Here is a 21,025-nt window from a genome sequence, read left to right as displayed (position 1 = left end):
TTATCACTATGATTTTACTTTAATATTTTGACTTCATTTCTCATTTAATAATAAATGTATTTTTCAAGGTTGAAGCCTTGTTGACCACAATAAAGAAGAAGAATTTGTAAACACCTGTGGTGAGAGCACCTTACATTCTTAAGTAAGATTCCAGAGCCATATGGATTATTAGCCGAATAGACTGTACAATGTATAAGGCAAAAAAGAAAATATGTCTGTTGAAGGTTACATTATAAAAAACAATAGAGTAGGTAGGTCAGTATTTCAATTTTATTTTTGCGACATGATTTGAGTCATGAGGTCCGTCTTGGTCCCAGTTGTCCATGGGCAGAGTTTACCCGTATTTTTCATGATTGGATGTTTTCCCTCTGTTGTTAGTTGGGAAAAAACATACGATTGTGATTTAGATGTATCAGGCAATGGATTTATTTTATTGGCAACTCTAACTTCGCTTTTGACACGAGTTCAGCTAACTTTTCACTTTACAATAGGAATAAAATTACTTAGGGTCGGTGCTCAAAGATAAGGTCCGTCGGGTAACTGTAATATATATGTTTTTTTTTGCCATATAGAGAGATCAACTGTTGATCATCAACATTGTCACACTTCACTAACAAACATGCCAATAAAAACTTTAGTGAAGACATTTTTAGGCATGCATAGGGTATATAGGGAAACCATAATCACATGATTTTTTTTTGGCTTGATTGTCCCAACCTTTAAAATATAAGAATAAATTGTTTTATATTAACAATTTTACTATGTGGTGATATTCACATCAATCCAGGGCCTATCAAACATCCCTGTACAGATTGCAAAAAATCAGTGCGGTCAAACCAAAAGGCCTTTCAATGTGACTTTTGCAACAACTGGACACACCTTAAATGTACAAACATCTCAAGTACACAATATCACATCTTATCAACGACAGATGATACATTTTATTGCTATGGATGCAGCCAGCGACTCCCAAACTTTACGGAATCGTTTTTTAATGACACATTTAACCAGAGCTGTAGTACCAGTTTTAACCTATCTGGGAGTTCACAAAATGGGTCAATAAATATTGTAAACAGTGACTCGGGAGATGAACATCAATATGATATATTTTCAGAACTAAATGAAGCATGAAGGAAGCACCCTGACACATTTACGTGTGCATACCTTAATATCAACAGCCTAAGGTACAAATTTTGTTCCATTAAAGAACTTCTATGTAAAAACACCGTAGATATGCTGATTATAGCAGAAACAAAAATAGATGACTCTTTTCCAGACGCTCTATTTAAGGTCGATAATTTCCACTTCTGGAGGAAAGACCAAACATCCCATGGTAGCGGACTTGTTATGTATGTTAGATCTGACATAGCATGCGACAGAAAATAAAATTATGAACTTAAATTTACTGAATCAATTATGGTAGAAATGCATATTAATAATAGAAAATGGTTAATTGCAGGTCTTTATAGACCTCCTACAATAAAAGATGATAATTTTAAAAATGAATTTATATGTACATGTGATAAATTATCAACTATTTATGATAATTTTCTTCTACTTGGTGACTTAAATTATAACATGCTCTCCCAGCAAAAATGTACCCCTCTACATGATATCTGTGATATTTTTGATTTCACAAATCTGGTAAATAAACCAACTTGTTTCACAAAACATGCTCCTGCTACCTTAAATGATGTTATTCTTACAAACCAAACAACTTATTGTCAAAACATTTTAAATTTCAACTGTGGTTTGAGTGATGTACATAACATTATTTCCACTCAAATTAAGGGCAAACTACCAAAAATAAATAAAGGTTTCATAAATTACAGAAGTTTCAAACACTTTTGATCAGGAACATTTTTTGACAGATTTAAATGGAAAAAACTTAACTGCTATAATAGAAGAATCAGCAGATGTTAATACAGCATATGACACATTTGAGACAAATTTCATGGAGGTTATAGACAAACATATACCTATGAAAAAAAAGAAAGCCATCAACAAACCAGCCCCATTCATGAATCAAACTTTACGAAGGGAAATATATAAAAAAAGAATGGCATATAACAAATATCAAAACTATAAAATTTAACAAATTGGGAATCATACAGAAAACAAAGAAATTTGGTTAATAAAATTAAAAAGAAATCCATCAGAAACTATTTCATGGAAAGATGTGTAGAAGGACCTAACAGCAAAGATTTTTGGCCAACAATCAAGCCCTTCTTAACTAACAAAGGTTCACATTTTTCAAAAGATCTAATACTATGTGAAGACAATAAAATAATTAATAATCAAAATGAAGTTGCTGAATTATTTAATAATTTTTTTATAAATGTTGCCAAAGATATAGGCTCAAAAGATACTATCATCGATGAACACCATCCCAGTATTAAAGTTATAAAAGAAAACAAACCAGAAAAAGAAGAACTATGTTTTAGCCCAGTAAATTCTGAGTTTGTTAAAAAACAAATCAATAAAATTAACATTAAAAAGGCAACAGGAAAAGATGGAATCTCTTCAAAAGTATTAAAATTATCTGAATCTGAACTATCCAATCCAATTTCTAAATTAATAAATAAATCATTTGAATTAGCTGTTTTCCCAGATAAATTAAAAGAAGCACAAGTAATACCTCTGCATAAAAAATCAAACACTCTAGATAAAGGAAACTATAGACCTGTAAGTATATTGCCCATGATTTCAAAAATTTTTGAGAGGTCTATAGAAAATCAACTTGGGGAATATTTTAATTCATTTTTCCACATTTTTCTGTCAGCTTTTCGAAAAGGATACGGATGCCAAACTGCTTTATTAAAAATAATTGAAGATTGGAAAAAGGCTTTAGATCAGAATAAATATGTAGCAGCTATATTAATGGACTTGTCCAAGGCTTTTGACTGCCTACCCCATGACCTCCTCCTACTAAAATTAAAATCCTATGGTGTCTCCGCTTCTTCTCTTAAACTTTTGGAAAGCTATTTAACTAATAGAAAACAGTGTGTTAAAGTAGGTACAAATTCAAGCTACTGGCAAACAATGTTTAAAGGGGTGCCACAAGGGTCGATATTAGGGCCAACATTATTTAATATCTTTTTAAATGACATTTTCTTTTTTATTCATAAAAGTACACTCTATAATTATGCAGATGACAACACCCTTTCATACGCAGATAAAGATTTAGATAAATTAATTAATACTCTAGAAGATGAAAGCAAAATTTTGATAAATTGGTTCTCAATAAATAAAATGAAAGCAAATCCAGAAAAATTTCAAGCAATAGCTGTAGGTAAAAAAACTAAAGACAAAAACCTAAAATTTAAATTAGAAGGTAATGAAATAGAATTTGAAGATAACGTTAAACTTCTAGGCGTAACAATAGATTTTAAACTAAATTTCAATGAACATGTCTCTGTAATCAGTCAGGTGACTTACTTAAATGAGTGATTTTTTAATCACTGATTCAAGTAACATTGTGTCCACAAATGTTGGAAGTAAGAGTTGTATTTCTTTAATAATCACCAAGGATTTGTATAGTGAGACAAATCCTTGTAATCACTTATTTAAGTGGTACAAATAAATCACTTGACTAAGTGATTTAATTTTATTGTAGCTTTAAATATACAATACTAATGATCCAGGGACTAATTATGTTGCTAAAATTATCAGAACCAATATCTGTGTGGATAAGATGACCTTGTACTGAATTTGGGATAATGACATGAAAAATCACTTGTTTAAGTATCATACCTCTATTTTCTTCCAAAAAATCACTTCTTTAAGTATTATTATTTTAATTAACCCTCACTAATTTCAACACCCCCGAACAGTGAAATTTTGATCGCGAACAGTAAAATTTTATTACATAATCTGTAAGATGAAACCTTGAATTTTACAGGAAAATTACTCTCGCTGCTGGGAAAAATCTGTTAAGAAAGTATAAGTTCATTACGTAAAGCCTTAATTATAGCATTTTTTCAACAAATATAGAATTTACAGCTAAATGATTGCATCAAAGGCATAAACCTTGCTATTAAAAAGAAGAAAAAGGTTCATTTTTTCCAATTTTACTAATAATAAGATATGATCTGAACCTATATGTTTAAAATTTTGGTAAAACTACAAAATCACAATTTGTGACAAAACTTCTAATTTTCTACTTAAATAAGTGATTTTTAAATCACTTATTTCAGTAATTCCCCTGACTGATAATATGTAAGAAAGCATCCAATCAGTTAAATGTATTAAAAAGAATAGGAAAACACCTGACTAAACTCGGAAAATTAACAATATATTATTCTTTCATAATGTCCAACTTTAATTACTGCCCACTAGTTTGGCACTTTTGTGGGGAGGTTAATACAAAAAAGATAGAGAAAATTCAAGAGAGAGCACTAAGGTTTATCTATGAAGACTATTCAGCAAGTTATGAAGATCTACTCTGCAAATCAAAATTACCATCTTTAAAAATAAGAAGAATGCGATCACTGGCTATTGAAGTTTTCAAAATTATTAATAAAGATTGTCCTGTTTATCTCCATGATTTAATACACTTAAAGGAAAACACTTACTCTTTCAGATACCAGAATACAGCCGACCTACCACATGTAAGAACAACTGCATACGGCCTACAATCTTTAAGGTATGCAGGTGCTAAGCTTTGGAATGAGCTGCCAGATGTGCTACGTAAGCAATCATCTTTAAATCAATTCAAAAACTTGATAAATTCTTGGTCTGGCAGCTCATGCCAATGTTTTGCCTGCAAAACCAGTTAATTTCAGATTTTCTGTTCATTATTTTTGGTTTAATGCTTTATTTTCAGCATGGCAATTTTATTTTATTATCTTTACTATAGTGCTTCTGCTGCTTTGTGCTAGTTTTAGTAACTAACTAATCTATATGTGCTTTTAATGTGCAAACCATTTTATTTTTGATTTTGTGCCTTTATCTCACAAGTGCATGTTTCAGTGTGTGTTTAACTTGTAAGATGCTTTTAAGAACTTGTGTGCTGCATGTTTATATACTGATAAGAACTCTTGCATTATATGGTTAATTTATGTGTGCATGACTAGATTATATATGTATGTTTTGTTTTATTTGTTGCTCTGTCAGTTTTAAAAGCTCTTCAGAGATTATGTTTTTATACTTGTATTTGCACATACCGACTCTAAATAAAGCTTTATGTCTTATGTCTTATGCTGTATTAGTATCAAGGATTTGTATAGAAAGATCTTACTATCTATACAAATCCTTGTCAGTATTTCACTATTTGAGGACATTTACCAAATCACTCTACAAAATATTTCTAAAATTCCTGGGAAAACAAAATCATCTGATCCTATTCCCCATTTCCTCCCAAATGCTATTAATCCTGGCATTTTCAAGTTTCTGTTTCAGAATCCAAAAAGCAAAACAAAATCATTTCTGTTGTTTCCTAGTTAACTTTGTTAAACCCCTTCTGATTGGCTTATTTTTACATTTAAACCAATTAAATTTCTTTTCATAAAACTGTTATACCGGAACCACGTGCAGTGCCCTGATGTAAACAAAACAACATTTTCTGCAAAGTGAGATAGTAATTTTAAAATGAAATATATGCTATTTTCAATAGTTGTCACTTAATTATTTTCTGAAAACTTATTTTCATTTAAATTACTCTTCAATCTTTTAACTCTCTTTGGAAAATTTCAAACAAAAGAAAAGTATGTAAAAACACTTATTAGGCTTGGACAGAGACTTATAATATTATATAGGTAACAAGACATTTCGGCACCCAAGTCCGAAGACATTTCGGCATCCATTTTGGACAGTTCGGGATCCGGACATTTCGGGACCAAGACAATTCGGCACCTCATTTTTTTAAATATATATATTAGGAAAAATAAAAGAATTGTTACCGTAATATGTTGATAAAATATGCAATAACAAAATTTGAAATCATCATTGAATTAAATCCTAAATGATTGTGTATGAATAGTAAAACATCATTTAATTAAATCATAATTGATTGTTAGATATGACGGTGTTTGAATAAACATCATTTAATTAAAATAAAATCATAATTAATTGTAGTTATGCATTAATCAGTATTTTATGTATAAATCTGATAATTTCTCAATAGAGACAAATGAGAAATCAAAAGTGTATAGCTTGTGTTTCAGCTTGTGTTCTCATTTGATTCTTACATCTGTAAAGACAACACAATACCTGAAAACTATATTTTATTGTTTTAATATTAAAACCCATAAACATAAAAGCGCGTGCAAGCCATAATGAGTAAAAACCCAGAAACATATGTAACACTCCCAAACGTGTCCATCCCCCCAAACGTGTCCGATTCCCCCAAACGTGTCTATTCTCCCTAAACGTGTTCGTAATATTCAATATGGCCCAAACGTGTCCGATTTCAAAACCCCCAAACGTGTCCGATAATTGTTATTCGCCAAAACGTGTCCACTGTTAAACGCCATAACGTCTCACGTCTTTTAGCGCCAATACATGTATGTCCTAAATAAAATCAATAACGTTTACGGTAATTCTATGATGGGGAAACAGTTGATGAGGTATTAATTTATAAGCATTAGTTTGTTCAATGCCGGTTGTTAATGATTATCATAATTGCAAATTTAATATGTAACATATGAATTAACTTTTGACTGAATTTGCTTATTGTCCAGTTGCAAGTATTTCATGCTCATTAAGAGCGAACATACATATAATTCTAGTGCAGTATAATTAATCGTTTACTATGTAAATTATGAGTTGCTAATAAACTCTGATGATGCCTTTTATATTAATCCGAAGGCAGGCTTTCAGCAGAATTGACTTCCCTTTTTTTCAACAGTTCTGATATTTTAAAAGCTCTTCAAATCAAAAACTGGTTTTCCGGGTTTCTAATAAATTTTAGGTTTCGAGCATCACTAAAGACACACGAACAAGAGAAATAACATCCAGTGCCAAATATTTCATGCATTATTTGAACGAAATCATGTTAACAATAAATACTGTATATAAGTTCTATTATCATACCGGGAATTTAGGATTGGGCCTAAATTGTTGCGGTTATTCGGGATTAACACTAGTTGGGATTGTAATCTAAAAAAATAAGAGCGTGTGAAGACCGATTTTTTTTATGACTTCAGTTAGAAACTACTGCAATCTCCGTTATGTAATAGAGGCCGTTTTAAATAAAAGTTGCGGAAATTTAAAAAAAATGTTGCCTTCCATAATACAACTGATGGCACCATGAAAGAGTGAATTGCTACATTCTCCCTACACGAGGTATCTGATTTAATATCTACAATTAACTGAGCATGGCGGCTAATACATTTACATTGTTGAAGGCTTGCCTATAATTGCTTACATCCACTTTATTTGAACTTTGGTGGATAGTTGCCTCATTGGCAATCATACCTCATCTCCTTATTTTTATAAGGATAAAAATGATAAGCATGTTAAGATTTATCTGCCACGTAATTTTTCAAACCAATTGGACAACCCTATTTGCAGTTATTTTGGAATTATAAATTTTATGAAATATCTCTGTTTTTTTTTTTTTTTAATTATTATCTTAAATGCTGATAAAGAGAAATTTTGAACAGCAAGTTGAGATCTACAACTAAGTTAACTAAGTTATCTACAACTAAGTTAACTAAGTTAACTGACCGAAATTGTAAATTTATCCCTTATAGGAGTTATTGGCTTGAAAGGCATTTTTTTTAAATTAAATTTTCAAGTTATTTTTAAGAAAGTATAATAGATGAAGGGAAACTTTAAGTGACAAAAATGTTCAACAAAATTAGATCTACGAATAAGTTGACAAGACAGCTATCCAAATGACTAAGCTGCAATACAGTCTTCACAAATAAAAAAAACCAAAAAGAATAAGATACTTCTTCGAAGATACCATATACAATATTGACAATAATGTCATAAATAGTGCAGGAATTAAATTGGTAATTTGTAAAAACAGTCAAACATAATCGCTATATTAACACTAAACTTGTAAATTGAGTTCATACCCACATACATATATCAGTGCCAGGTAACTTTAATGTTTGGTTCACTATATTTTGATCAAGGATAAAATAATTGATTTTATCTTTATAAGGTGCCGATTTGTCTATGTTAGATGCCGATTTGTCTAGATGCCAATTTGTCTGGGTGCCTAAGTGTCTTTCCTCGGGTGCCGATTTGTCCGGATGCCGATTTGTCTGGGTGCCGAACTGTCTAGAATTCTATTATATATGTCTCTGGCTTGGATCAGCATCTCAAGAACTTACAGGTCTACACAACATAAACTATACACACAACACAAAAAGCAAATGACAGTCACAATACAAGTACATGTAACTTAATTACAAAAACAGAAGGTACAAAAACCTATCTTTCAAAAAACACTCTAAAAACACACGTGAGCAAATGGTGAGAAAAAATTATTTTTTAAAAAGTGGGGCTGGGTGGGTGGGTATTTCAAGAATTATAAATTTAAGTCGATCGACGCATCAACTTAATAAAAATTATGACCTGTTCAGAGAAAACTGATTAGAATAATGACCATACAGATATAGTGATTTGAAAGGAAAACTTTACTGAGTAGAAAAAAGTAAAATCACAAAAATACTGAACTCCGAGCAAAATTCAAAAAGGAAAGTCCCCAGTCAAATGGCAAAATAAAAAAAACAAACACATCAAACGAATGGATAACAACTGCCATATTCCTGACTTGGTACAGGCATTTTCTTGTGTAGAAAATGGTGGATTGAACCTGGTTTTAAAGCTAGCTAAACCTCTCACTTGTATGACAGTCACATCAAATTCAATTATATTGACAACGATGTGTGAACAAAACAAACAAAAACAATAGGTAAAAATGTCACAAATAGGGGTAAATAGTCTAATTTGGTAGGTCACATTCGTGAAAAGGGAACGGGATTGTAGTTACGACATAAGGAACATATCCAATATCATCTGTGAAACGGATATTCCATAAAGGTCAACCAACTCGTGATGGCGTCCGTAAAATTTACAAAGTGATGATTTCAACTTCACCATTTGGAACTCTTGGTTTAAAAATGAAAATCCACAATTGGGAAGCTGAAATCATCTCTTTTGTAGTAAAGTTTTGTTTTCAACCGACTCTCATAGTCAATTTCTAGATATAAGTCATAATCAAATGGCAAAATCAAAAGCTCAAACACATCAAACGAATGGATAACAACTGTCATATTCCTGACTTGGTACAGGCATTTTCTTATGTAGAATATGGTGGATTGAACCTGGTTTTATAGCTAGCTAAACCTCTCACTTGTATGACAGTCGCATCAAATTCCATTATATTGACAACGATGCGTGAACGAAACAAACAGACACAATAGGTAAAAATGTCAAAAATAGGGTTACAGCAGTCAACATTGTGTTATCATCTTAATCACTATAAAAACAAACAAATGTAACGAAGAAGCACAAAAAGGCATACATCAAATTTAACATCCTCATTTTGCTTATATTATACGATTTTAGAAATTACCAGTAGGACCAATTGAACTGGACAAGCCAGGTAAAATATAAAATTCACTGAACCAATGAGAAAAAAATGTATCATTCTAATCGTGCATGTGGAACTAGCACTAAGGAAAAGTAAATGCTAATAGTAATAGAAAACAAATAAAAGATAATTGAATTTTAATTATGCATTTTTAGAATAAAAATTTTACAATAGTTCTTTTATTTTTTTTAAAAAGAGCTACTAAAACAATCTTCATTATTATCGAAAAATACCCCATAAATTTATGAATGGAGATATAATATAATGTGACTGTGAACTGTGTGATAAGTGTGTTTGTGGTACGGCAGCTATAGTAGGACATCCATGTAGGGACGATAAGCTGGATAAATATAAGAACTACATGGACAATAACAGTAAGGGGTGACTATTTGATATTCTGAGGAGGGGAAGTGGGGCAGGAAGAATTTTTGCAGACTTATTATTCATTTTAATCTGTCGTTAAGCATGCCTATTTTTTCCAGCTCTTACCAGGCCACCATATTCATATTCAAAATCCTCCTGTCCCTCCACCACCTTCCCCCCAAAAAATAAGTATCAAATGGTTTTCCCCTTATTTAACAGAGTTTTAATATAGATTGATTGTCGGTTGCTTATTTTTAATGTCTAGGGAAAAAATGTTTCATGCATGTTCAAGAAAACACCAGTTTAAAAGTCGGGTATATATATAATATAGAAATAAGGAGATGTGGTATCATTTCAAATGAGGCAACTATCCACCAGATTTCAAATGATGTGGATGGTAGCAATTATATGCAACCGTACAGCCTTCAACAATGACAAAAACCCAAACTGTATTGTCGGACTAATTATATATAACAAAACAATTTACAAAAAAATCAAATATGAGTTGACAGACTTGAACCAACGACAACCACTGAACTACAGGCTCCTTACTTGGGACTGGCACATAAAGAATATGACAGGGTTAAACATGTTTGTGAACGCTGAACCCTCCCCAAAACCATTTCTTGTAAACTCGGAGAGAATTAACTCAAAGGTCGACATAAAAAACAACTAATATTAAGACAATAAGCACAAAGCACTGTGTATTTGCAGTTTCTGAAAGCTTGTCTCAAAGTATCAATCAGTACACAACCAAATGATTAAGTAGATATAAACAGTCTGAGAAATGCCAGGACCTTGTATACCTTGTTTTCGAAAATTGGTGGTCCGAAGGTTTAGTCCATCAACATTTTGCAAGGGTCGGCACAATGTTGGTATATTGCAATAGAAATAATAGTTAGGACTAGCAGATTTTCTTCAAGGACCACCAGGAAAAAAAAGAATTTGAGGACTCTGCGATATCTTTTATATACAAAAATAATCCAGTTTGGTTAGATAGACAAGATGTCCTTTTCAATCATATACCAGCATGACCAGACAAACATTGACAATTTCTTGTACAGTTTAAGTTATTAGGCCTGAAAATCAAATGGTCAGAGCTTTAACATGTTTAAGCCAGATTTAATTTTGTTTTGTTAAATTAAATGAGGAAAGCATAAAGAAAATATGTCATGAACACAGCAATTTTTTCCAACCAATTTTCTTTGTTTTTACACTTTTGACATAATTACAGCAATGCCAAAACAGATCACACTGTTCATGTCTACTGAATGAACTGATGTCACTAAATTTTCTATTAACTCATCATAAACTTCATTTATGTCATCCAACATAAAAAGTAACTGCTATATTCGATGGCAAATTGAATTTGTGTTTTATTGCTTCTTCTATAGAAGAGGTCCGATTCATTTTTTTGGACTCTACACCAGAAGACATTCTACAAATGTACAGAAGAGACCAATAAAACACGCCCCAGATGTCAATTGTCCATTTAAATCAATACTACTCACAACATTTATATGAGGGGAGCTTCTCAAACCTCTTTCCCAACTCAGTTTATTTTGGCACCTTCTACAGGAAGGAAAAAAAATTAATAGCAAAATCCAGAAAAGGAATATAATTTTCTGAAACATAAAGTGCGTTTAAAATTTAATTATCTAGTTCCTGCCATGCCTTAAATGGTTTACTTTTATAAATTTTGACTTGGATGGAGAATGTCTCATTGGCACTCATACCACATCTTCAGTACCGCCAAGTCTCACGCATTTCAGGTGAGACTCACACATTTTCATGCTAATTAGGCGGCATTTTCCTTTGATCTATTTTTTTTTCTCTTTGATCTTTACAATTTTATGCCAAATCTTACACATTTGCTTAATGAAAACTTGGCAGCCCTGCATCTTTTTATATCTACTTAAAACTTTTCAAATTGCACGAGTTTGTCTGTACTCAGAGTAAAATTTGTAGTGAAAATACGGCCATGTTAGCAAAAAGGTTATGACGAACCTTAAGATTCATCTTTACCTTTCAGCTAAAATGGCTGTGTTTAAACCTCAAAATTTACTATTTTTATGTTTCAGAGTATTAAACACCTACCTAGAATTTGAGATTTGTTATTTTAAGTCTGCAGAAAATGATTAAAAAAACCTAACACATAAGTTGAATTTGATAGAGTACACTCATTTACACAGTTTCAATCATCTATTGTTGTGCAAATATCTGTTGTCTAGTTGTCAATCAGGTTAGAGTGAAGGTTGCAAATTGGCACCTGTTAAAACGTTTAAAGGCGCTGCATTTTCATGCACCTGTCCTAAGTCAGGAGCCTGTTGTTCTGTGGTTGTCGTTTGTTGGTGTGGTTCATAGGTGTTTCTCGTTTCTCTTTTTTTTTTATATAGATTAGACCATTGGTTTTCCTGTTTGAATTGTTTTACACCATGCACAATAGTCATTTTGGGACCTTTATAGCTTGCTGTTCTGTGTGAGCCAAGGCTCCATGCTGAAGGCCGTATTTTGACCTATAATTGTTAATTTTTTATACATTGTGACTTGGAAAGAGAGTTGTCTCATTGGCACTCATACCACTTCTTCTTATTTATAATCAATACAATTCACCACAATTATCATATCTGGGGAACATCTCAAACATTTTTCCCAACTTAAGAGAAAAGGAAGGATATGGGGTATCCATCCATGACACAAAATCAGTATATGCATAGCAAAAATTACAAAAAGCAATGACACAGTGCTTTTATTGCTGTTCTTCATCTCAAAGTCACAGTGAGGCCTTCAAGTTTATTTTGGCACATTCTGCATCAACAGAAAAAAATAAATAATCGCAAATTTGAAGAACAGTTTTTATTTTTCTAAAATATGAAATGCATGTAAATTTCATATACTTAGTTCCTGCCATGCCTTATAACTTTTCCAGGTGCACAGGTTTGTCTGTTTGCAGAGTAAATTTTGTGATGAAAACACAGCCATATTTGTCAATTCCTCACATAGTGGCATGTTGCTTCCAAAGGCAGCCACCTCAACAATGTATTAGTATGTGATGAGTTCAATTTAATTGGAACCACTTGTGGTAGGTCAATGATATTAAATATGCAGTTGTATTAGCAGTGGAACATCTCATTTCCATGGAGATAATTTGGTCTAGCCTCCTCAGTAGTGATTTGGAAACTTTTGCAATGTCACATATCATTTCCATGGAGATAATTTGGTCCAGCCTCCTCAGTAGTGATTTGGAAACTTTTGCAATGTTTAAGTTTACATGTTAAAGTTTGTGATAAGTTTAATTTAAGGAGAACTGCAATTGGTAGTTCAATGATATTTGGTATGCAGTTTAATTAGTACATCCATGGAAATTATTTGGAGCCGCTCCCTCAGTCATGGACTTTAAAACAATTGCTTAGTTTAAATGTTAAAGTTTGTGATTATGTATTTCAATTTAAGATGAACAACTAATAGTAAGCCAATGATATTGGAATGCAGTTGTATTAGCAGTTACATGTCTTTATTTCAATTGAGATTGTATGGCCTTACTCTCACCATGGTTCATTGATTCTGAAACTTTTGCATAGTTTTCATGTTAAAGTTTGTGTTTAGGTCAGTTTAATGGGAACCATTTACCATAAGTTAATGGTGTTTGGTATGCAGTTGCATTGGCATTTCTCATTTCCTCAAAGATTATTTTGTGCCTTCATGGTTTATTGACTTAATATGCTTTGCATAGTTTCCTTGTATTGCATAATACTACATGTAACAAAATTACATAAGGCAAAACATAACTCTGTGTCAACAGTTTATTGTAGTTAGCTTTTACATAGAGTCAGGGGTAGAAATGTTTAGACATCAATAACTTAGTTTAACCTTTATCATGTTTATGATATGTTATGAAACTTGGACAGAAGCTTCTTCAAGATAAGGAAACAGCATGCATATGAAGAAAAAATGTTGAAACTGTTTTAATTTTCTGTATTTTACTGATAATTGATAAATGGACCTATTTTTTGGCAGTCAACATTATAGTTTTACACAGACAGCAGCAATCACAAGTGAGACGCAGGGTTCTGAGAATTCCTTTACAAATATTTCAGGAGAAAGTGGATTGTCCTTAGAAACTTAGCAAATTTTATTATTTTCTTTTCAGAGTATTTACAATGGCAAAAGCTAGCTTGACACAGCTGGAGAAAATAATCAGCTTGTTACATAAATCATCATTTGTAAAGAGAAATAGAAATAGAGGAAAGTTTAGTAGTTATACATTTGGTCCGGCAGGAGTCTTAACATCTAGAAATCTCAACCAATTATTGTTAAGTATTACTTAATCTTTAGTAGCTATACATTTGGTCCGGCAGGAGTCTTAACATCTAGAAATCTCAACCAATTATTGTTAAGTATTACTTAATCTTTAGTAGCTATACATTTGGTCCGGCAGGAGTCTTAACATCTAGAAATCTCAACCAATTATTGTTAAGTATTACTTAATCTTTAGTAGCTATACGTTTGGTGCAGCAGGAGTTTTAACATCTAGAAATCTCAACCAATTATTGTTAAGTATTACTTAATCTTTAGTAGCTATACGTTTGGTGCAGCAGGAGTTTTAACATCTAGAAATCTCACTCAATTATTGTTGAGTATCACTTAATCTTAAGTAGTTATACATTAGGTTGGGCAGGTGTCCTAACATCTGGACATTGTTTAATATAATCTAATGTTTAGTAGTGATGTGTTTGGTCCAGCTGGTGTCCTAAAATCTAGATATACTTTAATTCTTATCAAAGGTGTAAAGAACATAAACTTGATTGATTGACTGGTAATCGATTACAAATAAATATAAGAACTATAAACTAAAATACACATGATTCGCAAAACTTTGAATTATTTTCATTGTGGCATGCTAAAAATTGAAGGTTTTGATCATTTGGGTAATAACAAACATGACAAATACAAATAATCGTTGCAATGTGATTTATTTTTATTTTATTTTTACATTATTTGCAAATGTTCGTTTATGACACCAATCAATAGATAGTCGCTAATTAACATTTTTCAACATGTCACTGATTGCTTTTTTGTCAAAAGGTGTGACATGTATGATGAACCAATATATCATGAAAACAAAGATTTAGATCTGAGTATTCAAATTCTTGTGATCTGTCGAACAGCACAAAAGACTGATTTTATAAATTATGTAATTTCACCTTTAGGGTGAAAATGGAGTTTACAAATACTTTACATATCAATTCCGTGTCTTCTAGATAATTAACAGTATAATGTATAAAACTTTCAAACACCGTTAAACCTAGGAATATTTATGTGGGGTCAAAATTTTGCATCTCTTTAGCATGTTTAGGTGCCGCGAACAAAGCGAAAATTAAACACAATAAAAAAAAACCCAATATGTGCGGTACTGATTGGGAAAAATGTTACTTTTGCTGCAAAGGAAAAATGGGAAAACCATCTTTATATGACTGACATTTACTGGACAAAATACAGATTTCATGTACAAAATACATTAGAGACACAAAGCTTTACTGGTTTTAATATAAAATTATCCATATAATTTTGGGAACTGATACTCTACTTTATAAGATGAAGTAAACAATAGTAATATATGTAAATTCTGCAAAGAACCACAGACCATAGAATATTTATTTTGAAGTCTTATAGTCTTCCAGTCTTTGGCATACTCCTAACGATTTTATTTTTGAGATCACAAGTATTGAACTTCCTTTGAATATCAAAATTATATTATTTGGTAACTTCGAAAATATTGAATTGAATTTTGTTAAAAATAAGATTATTTTTCTCATAGAAGACTACATTTTATACCAAACAAAATTACAAGAAGTATTGCCAAATTAAAATACTTTAAAAAATATATTTAAAGGAAAACTTGAGCTTAGAAAAATACATTTCATTAAAAAAAACCTCTCTAAAGATGAATATAACAAATACTGCGACTAATTTCACAAAAAATCTTTTGTAGTAAGATTTTTTGTGAAGAAAGCCTCTGGTTCCCCATTATAGACTAAATAATAAATTGTGTGATTTTTATTGTTGTTTTTTGTTTTTGTTTTTGATTTTATTCAAACTCCACAAATATATCCAAGAATGGAATAAGATTCACTCTTTGGTTATTAGATATCTATTTATCATGTTTATCATGTGCTCATGTTACTATTTATGTTTAATCTAATAATATATTCCATTGTTGTTTTGATTTAAAATTTCCTTGCTGTGAATATGTTCTGTATACCTTTGTTCATACATGTTGTGCCAGTTCATTTTTTTACTAGTTATATACTTCCAGATTTCAGGCTCTTAGGAGCCTCTTGTTTAAAGATTTGTGTAGTGTATATATATATATATATATATAGAGCTGTCTAGCATCTTTGAGCCACTTTTCTGCTAACATACCTCATCATAGTTTGAATATATTTTAGATGGGACAGTCTAGTCACTTCACAGATAGATACATATCCTGTTGAGAACTCCGTCTTCATGAACACGTTAGTACATTTCATGTTTGCTACATCCATTAAAAAACCGTCATAATTACTTTGTTTATCGTAGTTATATATTTCAGGTTTTTTCTTTTCGAATTGTTACACATTTTGTCATCCTGTAGAGCTTTATAGTTTACTATAGGTATGAGTTTTGCTCATTGTTGAAGCCTGTACAGTGACATGTCATAGTTTATACATATATATCATTTGGTCCTCAGGCCATGTTTCATTGGTAATCAAACCAAATTCCTTTTTTTAAATCGTTGCTTCTAATAAACCTCTTAAGTTTAAAACCTCAAAATTTTAATTCAATTTCCTTCATAGAATTGTATGTACAAACTCCCTTCTTTATATAACTATGGTTTAAATAAAACAGAAATGCATTCCTGACATCGGACTCAGACTTTTTTTAAACTGAGTTTTACAGTACTGTGCGTATGCTGTGTGTTTGTTTATGCTATATTGGCTAGAGGTATAGGGGAGGGTTGAGATCTCACAAAACATGTTTAACCCTGCCGCATTTTTGCGTCTATCCCAAGTCAGGAGCCTCTGGCCTATGTTAATCTTGTAAGTTTTTTAATTTTAGTTCATTTATATGTTTTGGAGTTTAGTGTGACGTCCATTTTCACTGAACTAGTACACATTTTTGTTTAGGGGCCAGCTGAAGCCCGCCGGGTGTGCAGGATTTTCTCACTGTGTTGAAGACCGATTGGTGGCCTTTGGCTGTTTTCTGCTTTGGTCAGGTTGTTGTCTCTTTGACACATTCCCTATTTCAATTCTCAATTTTATGATTGACTTTCACTTGACTTTTCTTCATTGCTATGTTTTACTTACAAGAATTATTTTGTTATTACAGAGATGAATCAAAGCAACTTAGAAGTAATCTATCTCAAGGTAAATAAGAACTTATTTTAAAATGGATGACTGATTTGGCACTAATATAGGTTTATGGGGCCAAAAAATTAAAAGAAAAGTTGTACGTGTATTTGGTATTGATCATGTTATATGAATATTCTTAACAAAACCTTATATTTATTGTTATTTAATATCTGTTAAAATGTTCTTTGATGATTAAAAGTCCATTTCATCATAGAGTTAAGAGTGAGAGGAAACCATTGTCTGATAGTCAATAAAGCTTTTGTTTATAGTCAATAGTAAGTTTATATGAGTAGGCGTAGCTCAGCAATGATATACTTGCCTAACAAAATAATTTCAATCATAAATATAAAAATGTGAATGCTCCATGCTTGTGTACTATAAATGAGAATTATTTGGTGTAGCATGATACAGTTATACACATACTTTTCAAGAACAATATTCCAAAGATTTCAGAAACATTCACAATTTCATGGCTTGTGATTTCTCAGGGAAAACATACTTGATTAGGAAATATTGTCAGTGACAGTGAAATATTGTCAGGGACAGAAATTAACAGTGAAATATTGTCAATGACAGAAATTAACAGTGAAATATTGTCAATGACAGAAATTAACAGTGAAATATTGTCATTGACAGAAATTAACAGTGAAATATTGTTCTGAAGAACCTTAAAAAAATTCATAGAGAAGTACACTATTTCATCAAGAAATATTGTCCTTGACAGTATTTCATTATAAAAAATTGTCTGCAGACCATATTTTTGATGAAATTTTGTTAGACAGACAATATTTCATGGGGGACATTATTTTATGGGGGACAATATTTCATGGGGGGCATTATTTTATGGGGGACAATATTTCATGGGGGACATTATTTTATGTTACATCTGTTGTTGTCTGCTTGAAATATTGCAGTTTAAAATTTACTTAAGGTAACACGATACCGAATGACGTTACGCCACGAGTTATCGTTCCTGACGTTATCGAATAACGTTCACACATACAAGCCAATGCAGCAGGTTCTGCAATCACAAAGTGATTAAATAATAAAAAAAATATTTTTGGTAATTCATTATGTGACATTTTTAACGGTAACTTTCCCTAGATGTAGAGTGCTGAGAGTTTTGATGCAATACGTAACGGTTAACTTATTTGACATAGATTGCTTTATCGTTTTCCGGCAATTCTTCTGCTCATTGTTAACCTTTAAAAATGTATTACTTTACTTTTAAATATTGTGTTTCTTTAATATTTAAGCATCTGCACGATTTATCTTATATATGTTTTTATGCATAACAGACTGAGTTTTAACACTTTATTTTATTCTTGGTTTATTTTTGCAATAAATACTTATTCATGATGCGCGCCGTATCGCCATGAAAGTTTGTTTTGAAAGTCGAAATCTAATCTATAGACACTTGGGATGATGTGTGAAAAAACAACTATTAATTCATGTTAAAATGGTCGTCAAAAACACCGCTCGGGCAAAATGGAACAAGGAAATTTATCGGAATGAGAATACGGATAGAATTAGGCGAAAAAGCACAATATAAGCAGACTTTGATACTCATACAGAAAATAGTTTGTTAGTATGGAATGTAAAAAACGTGTTTTAACTTGCTTATTTTGCCGAATAACTTTCCCTATGTTCCAAGTGTAAACAGTCTCTGAAAATCATTGGTTTGTACAGAGTAAATCCGATATAGTTTCGGAAACATTTTAAAAATAAAGTGCTAGCTTTGTAACCCTAAAGACCAAGTCTACACAGGGCAGACAGCAACATCGGAATGAGGCCTGAGAAAGTTAACGTAGGCTGAGAAATACATGGGAACTTGATTCGGCAAAAATAAAATAAAAAAAATTCAGGTCCCGTTACAGTCTGATTAAAGCCAGCTCCAAGTATCCACTTGCGTCTATAAACGCAAGTTGATAGTTCGGGCTGGCTCTAGTCAGACTGGTTCAGTTACAATTTTTTTCTCTCGAAATTTACAAGCAAACGACTGACTAATTATTTTTCAAACGGCAGAAAGAGACTGAAATAGCTTGATCTTGAAATCATTTAGATTTTATATTCGTGTTAATTTACGCTTGCATGGGTATTCGGTGGTAGTGTGGTTTGTTTGGTGTGATTTGAGTTGGAAATAATTTACATTTACAAGTTCGGAGACAAAACAACTGAAAGAGAATAAACATGAGGCCCTGAGGGACATATTGCTCACATACTAGGCGTCAGGAAAAGCCCGAAGAGTTTCACAGTCTTAAAAGGAGTTTTTAGAACAAGTATAAAAGTATATCTATATACATGTAAAAAAGAAGTGTTTTTATTTCTTTGTGTGGATAAATATACTATATACTAGTATATATATGTACATTGTAATATAAAATGTATGTGTACGAGCTTTAGAAACACGATGAAAAGCGAGACTCGCCGACCTTTCCACTTGTTTCGTAGTGAGTACAAATACATTGAATTTTATATTTCTGACAATGTACATAATTTTTATATTTTGTTTTTATTCTACAATTTACACCCCAAGGATGACTAGGAAATAGAAATATGGTCACTCGGTCTTCTTCCGACCTGCAGTCAGAAAATGCTTCCAAAGTGGGGCGTCCATTTGGCTGTGCGGGATGTATCAAGTTTGCAGCCACGTCCGGTCAGAATGGGGACGTTAAATCTGATGCCTCGTGTAAAGAGAGTTCTACGCTCTTTGAACATTAAGAACCCTTGAAACAACTCTTTGAGAGGTCCGTAGGTGGCCTGTTGCGAAACAAAATGTCTGTCCCTATCCAATATACCCTCATTTTCCAGTGTCAGTCCAAGTTTTCTCGACCATCATCCCAGATGGTCTCTATTACAAAACCTAGCTATTGTATTTATTGTTAACTTGTTCTCGTCCTGAACGTGCATGAACTATTTGCCACTGGACATTAAGCAACCAAAAATCAATCCTATAATTTACACCCGTCACTTATAACTTTAATTGTTAAAATTTAAATCATTGCCTCTAATTTTTTCAAAGCAATCGACCGCTTGCTCATTATGGAAGTGGGGTAACATGAGACTTTATTTGTAAAAGGACAAGTACAAATAAAACAAAAAAATATATGGTACATGTTTTTTGTACAAAAGTTGGCTGTTATAATGATAAATGGAGATATGGGATATTCAATTTATAAGATAGCAACATCTGGACATTTAACGACATCAAAACCAAAGACCTCAAGAAAATTGTGACTAATGCTAATTGGACGAGTATCTTTTTATTTCTAATTTGTAGTTTTAGTAAACGTTGGTCCCCTAAATTGGAAAGTATGTGTAGTATAATTATCACAGTAACATTTCAGTCTCTTAGTACATATTTGTTAAGTCTTAAAACTTTTGTTCTTCTTGAGAAAAATCAAACCATAATGAAATAAGGAGATGCGGTAAGATTGCCAATTAATCAACTTTCCACCAAAGACAAAATGACGGAAATGGTAGCTTGCTTACATTGCTACTTCATTTTAGATCTCCAAATTACCATTCCATTATATGAACTGCATATTCAAAAATATGTTTTGTCACCAAAATTCCAATAGAGCACATATCATCATATTGTTTCACCCGTGTCCGTTCGACCGTCAATCCCGCACTTGACATATATACATAGGGTTTATACATACGGCTAATTATTTAGGACTACAGTCTTTTTGCTTCAGGTTTAAATTATTTACAAGTT

General features: G+C 31.9%; 2 protein-coding genes and 1 long non-coding RNA gene across 3 annotated transcripts in view; 2 read left to right on the top strand and 1 right to left on the bottom strand.

The window, feature by feature from the left end:
• Positions 1–5,432, bottom strand: part of LOC127699983 (diacylglycerol lipase-beta-like) — a 45,785-nt gene extending 40,353 nt beyond the window's left edge. The window contains exon 1 of the mRNA XM_052203355.1: positions 5,287–5,432. Coding sequence (XP_052059315.1) covers positions 5,287–5,381 — 95 coding nt within the window. The 5' untranslated portion in view covers positions 5,382–5,432. The remainder of the gene's footprint in view (positions 1–5,286) is intronic.
• On the top strand, positions 1,067–4,649 carry LOC127699986 (uncharacterized). The gene is made up of 2 exons (XR_007981337.1): positions 1,067–1,184; positions 4,583–4,649. It is a non-coding gene; the product is annotated as an uncharacterized LOC127699986 (long non-coding RNA).
• Positions 5,433–5,526: 94 nt separating the features above from the next.
• Positions 5,527–21,025, top strand: part of LOC127699981 (DNA polymerase subunit gamma-2, mitochondrial-like) — a 38,088-nt gene continuing 22,589 nt past the window's right edge. Inside the window, exons 1-4 of the mRNA XM_052203354.1 lie at positions 5,527–5,570; positions 14,064–14,225; positions 16,363–16,428; positions 17,282–17,319. Of these exons, the coding sequence (XP_052059314.1) occupies positions 14,074–14,225; positions 16,363–16,428; positions 17,282–17,319 (256 nt within the window). The 5' untranslated portion in view covers positions 5,527–5,570; positions 14,064–14,073. The remainder of the gene's footprint in view (positions 5,571–14,063; positions 14,226–16,362; positions 16,429–17,281; positions 17,320–21,025) is intronic.

Source organism: Mytilus californianus, unplaced genomic scaffold (assembly GCF_021869535.1).
Source record: "Mytilus californianus isolate M0D057914Y unplaced genomic scaffold, xbMytCali1.0.p SCAF_46, whole genome shotgun sequence".
Lineage (NCBI taxonomy): Eukaryota > Metazoa > Mollusca > Bivalvia > Mytilida > Mytilidae > Mytilus > Mytilus californianus.
The sequence above is the reverse complement of the archived record's forward strand: the minus strand, read 5'-3'. Positions and strand labels throughout refer to the sequence as shown.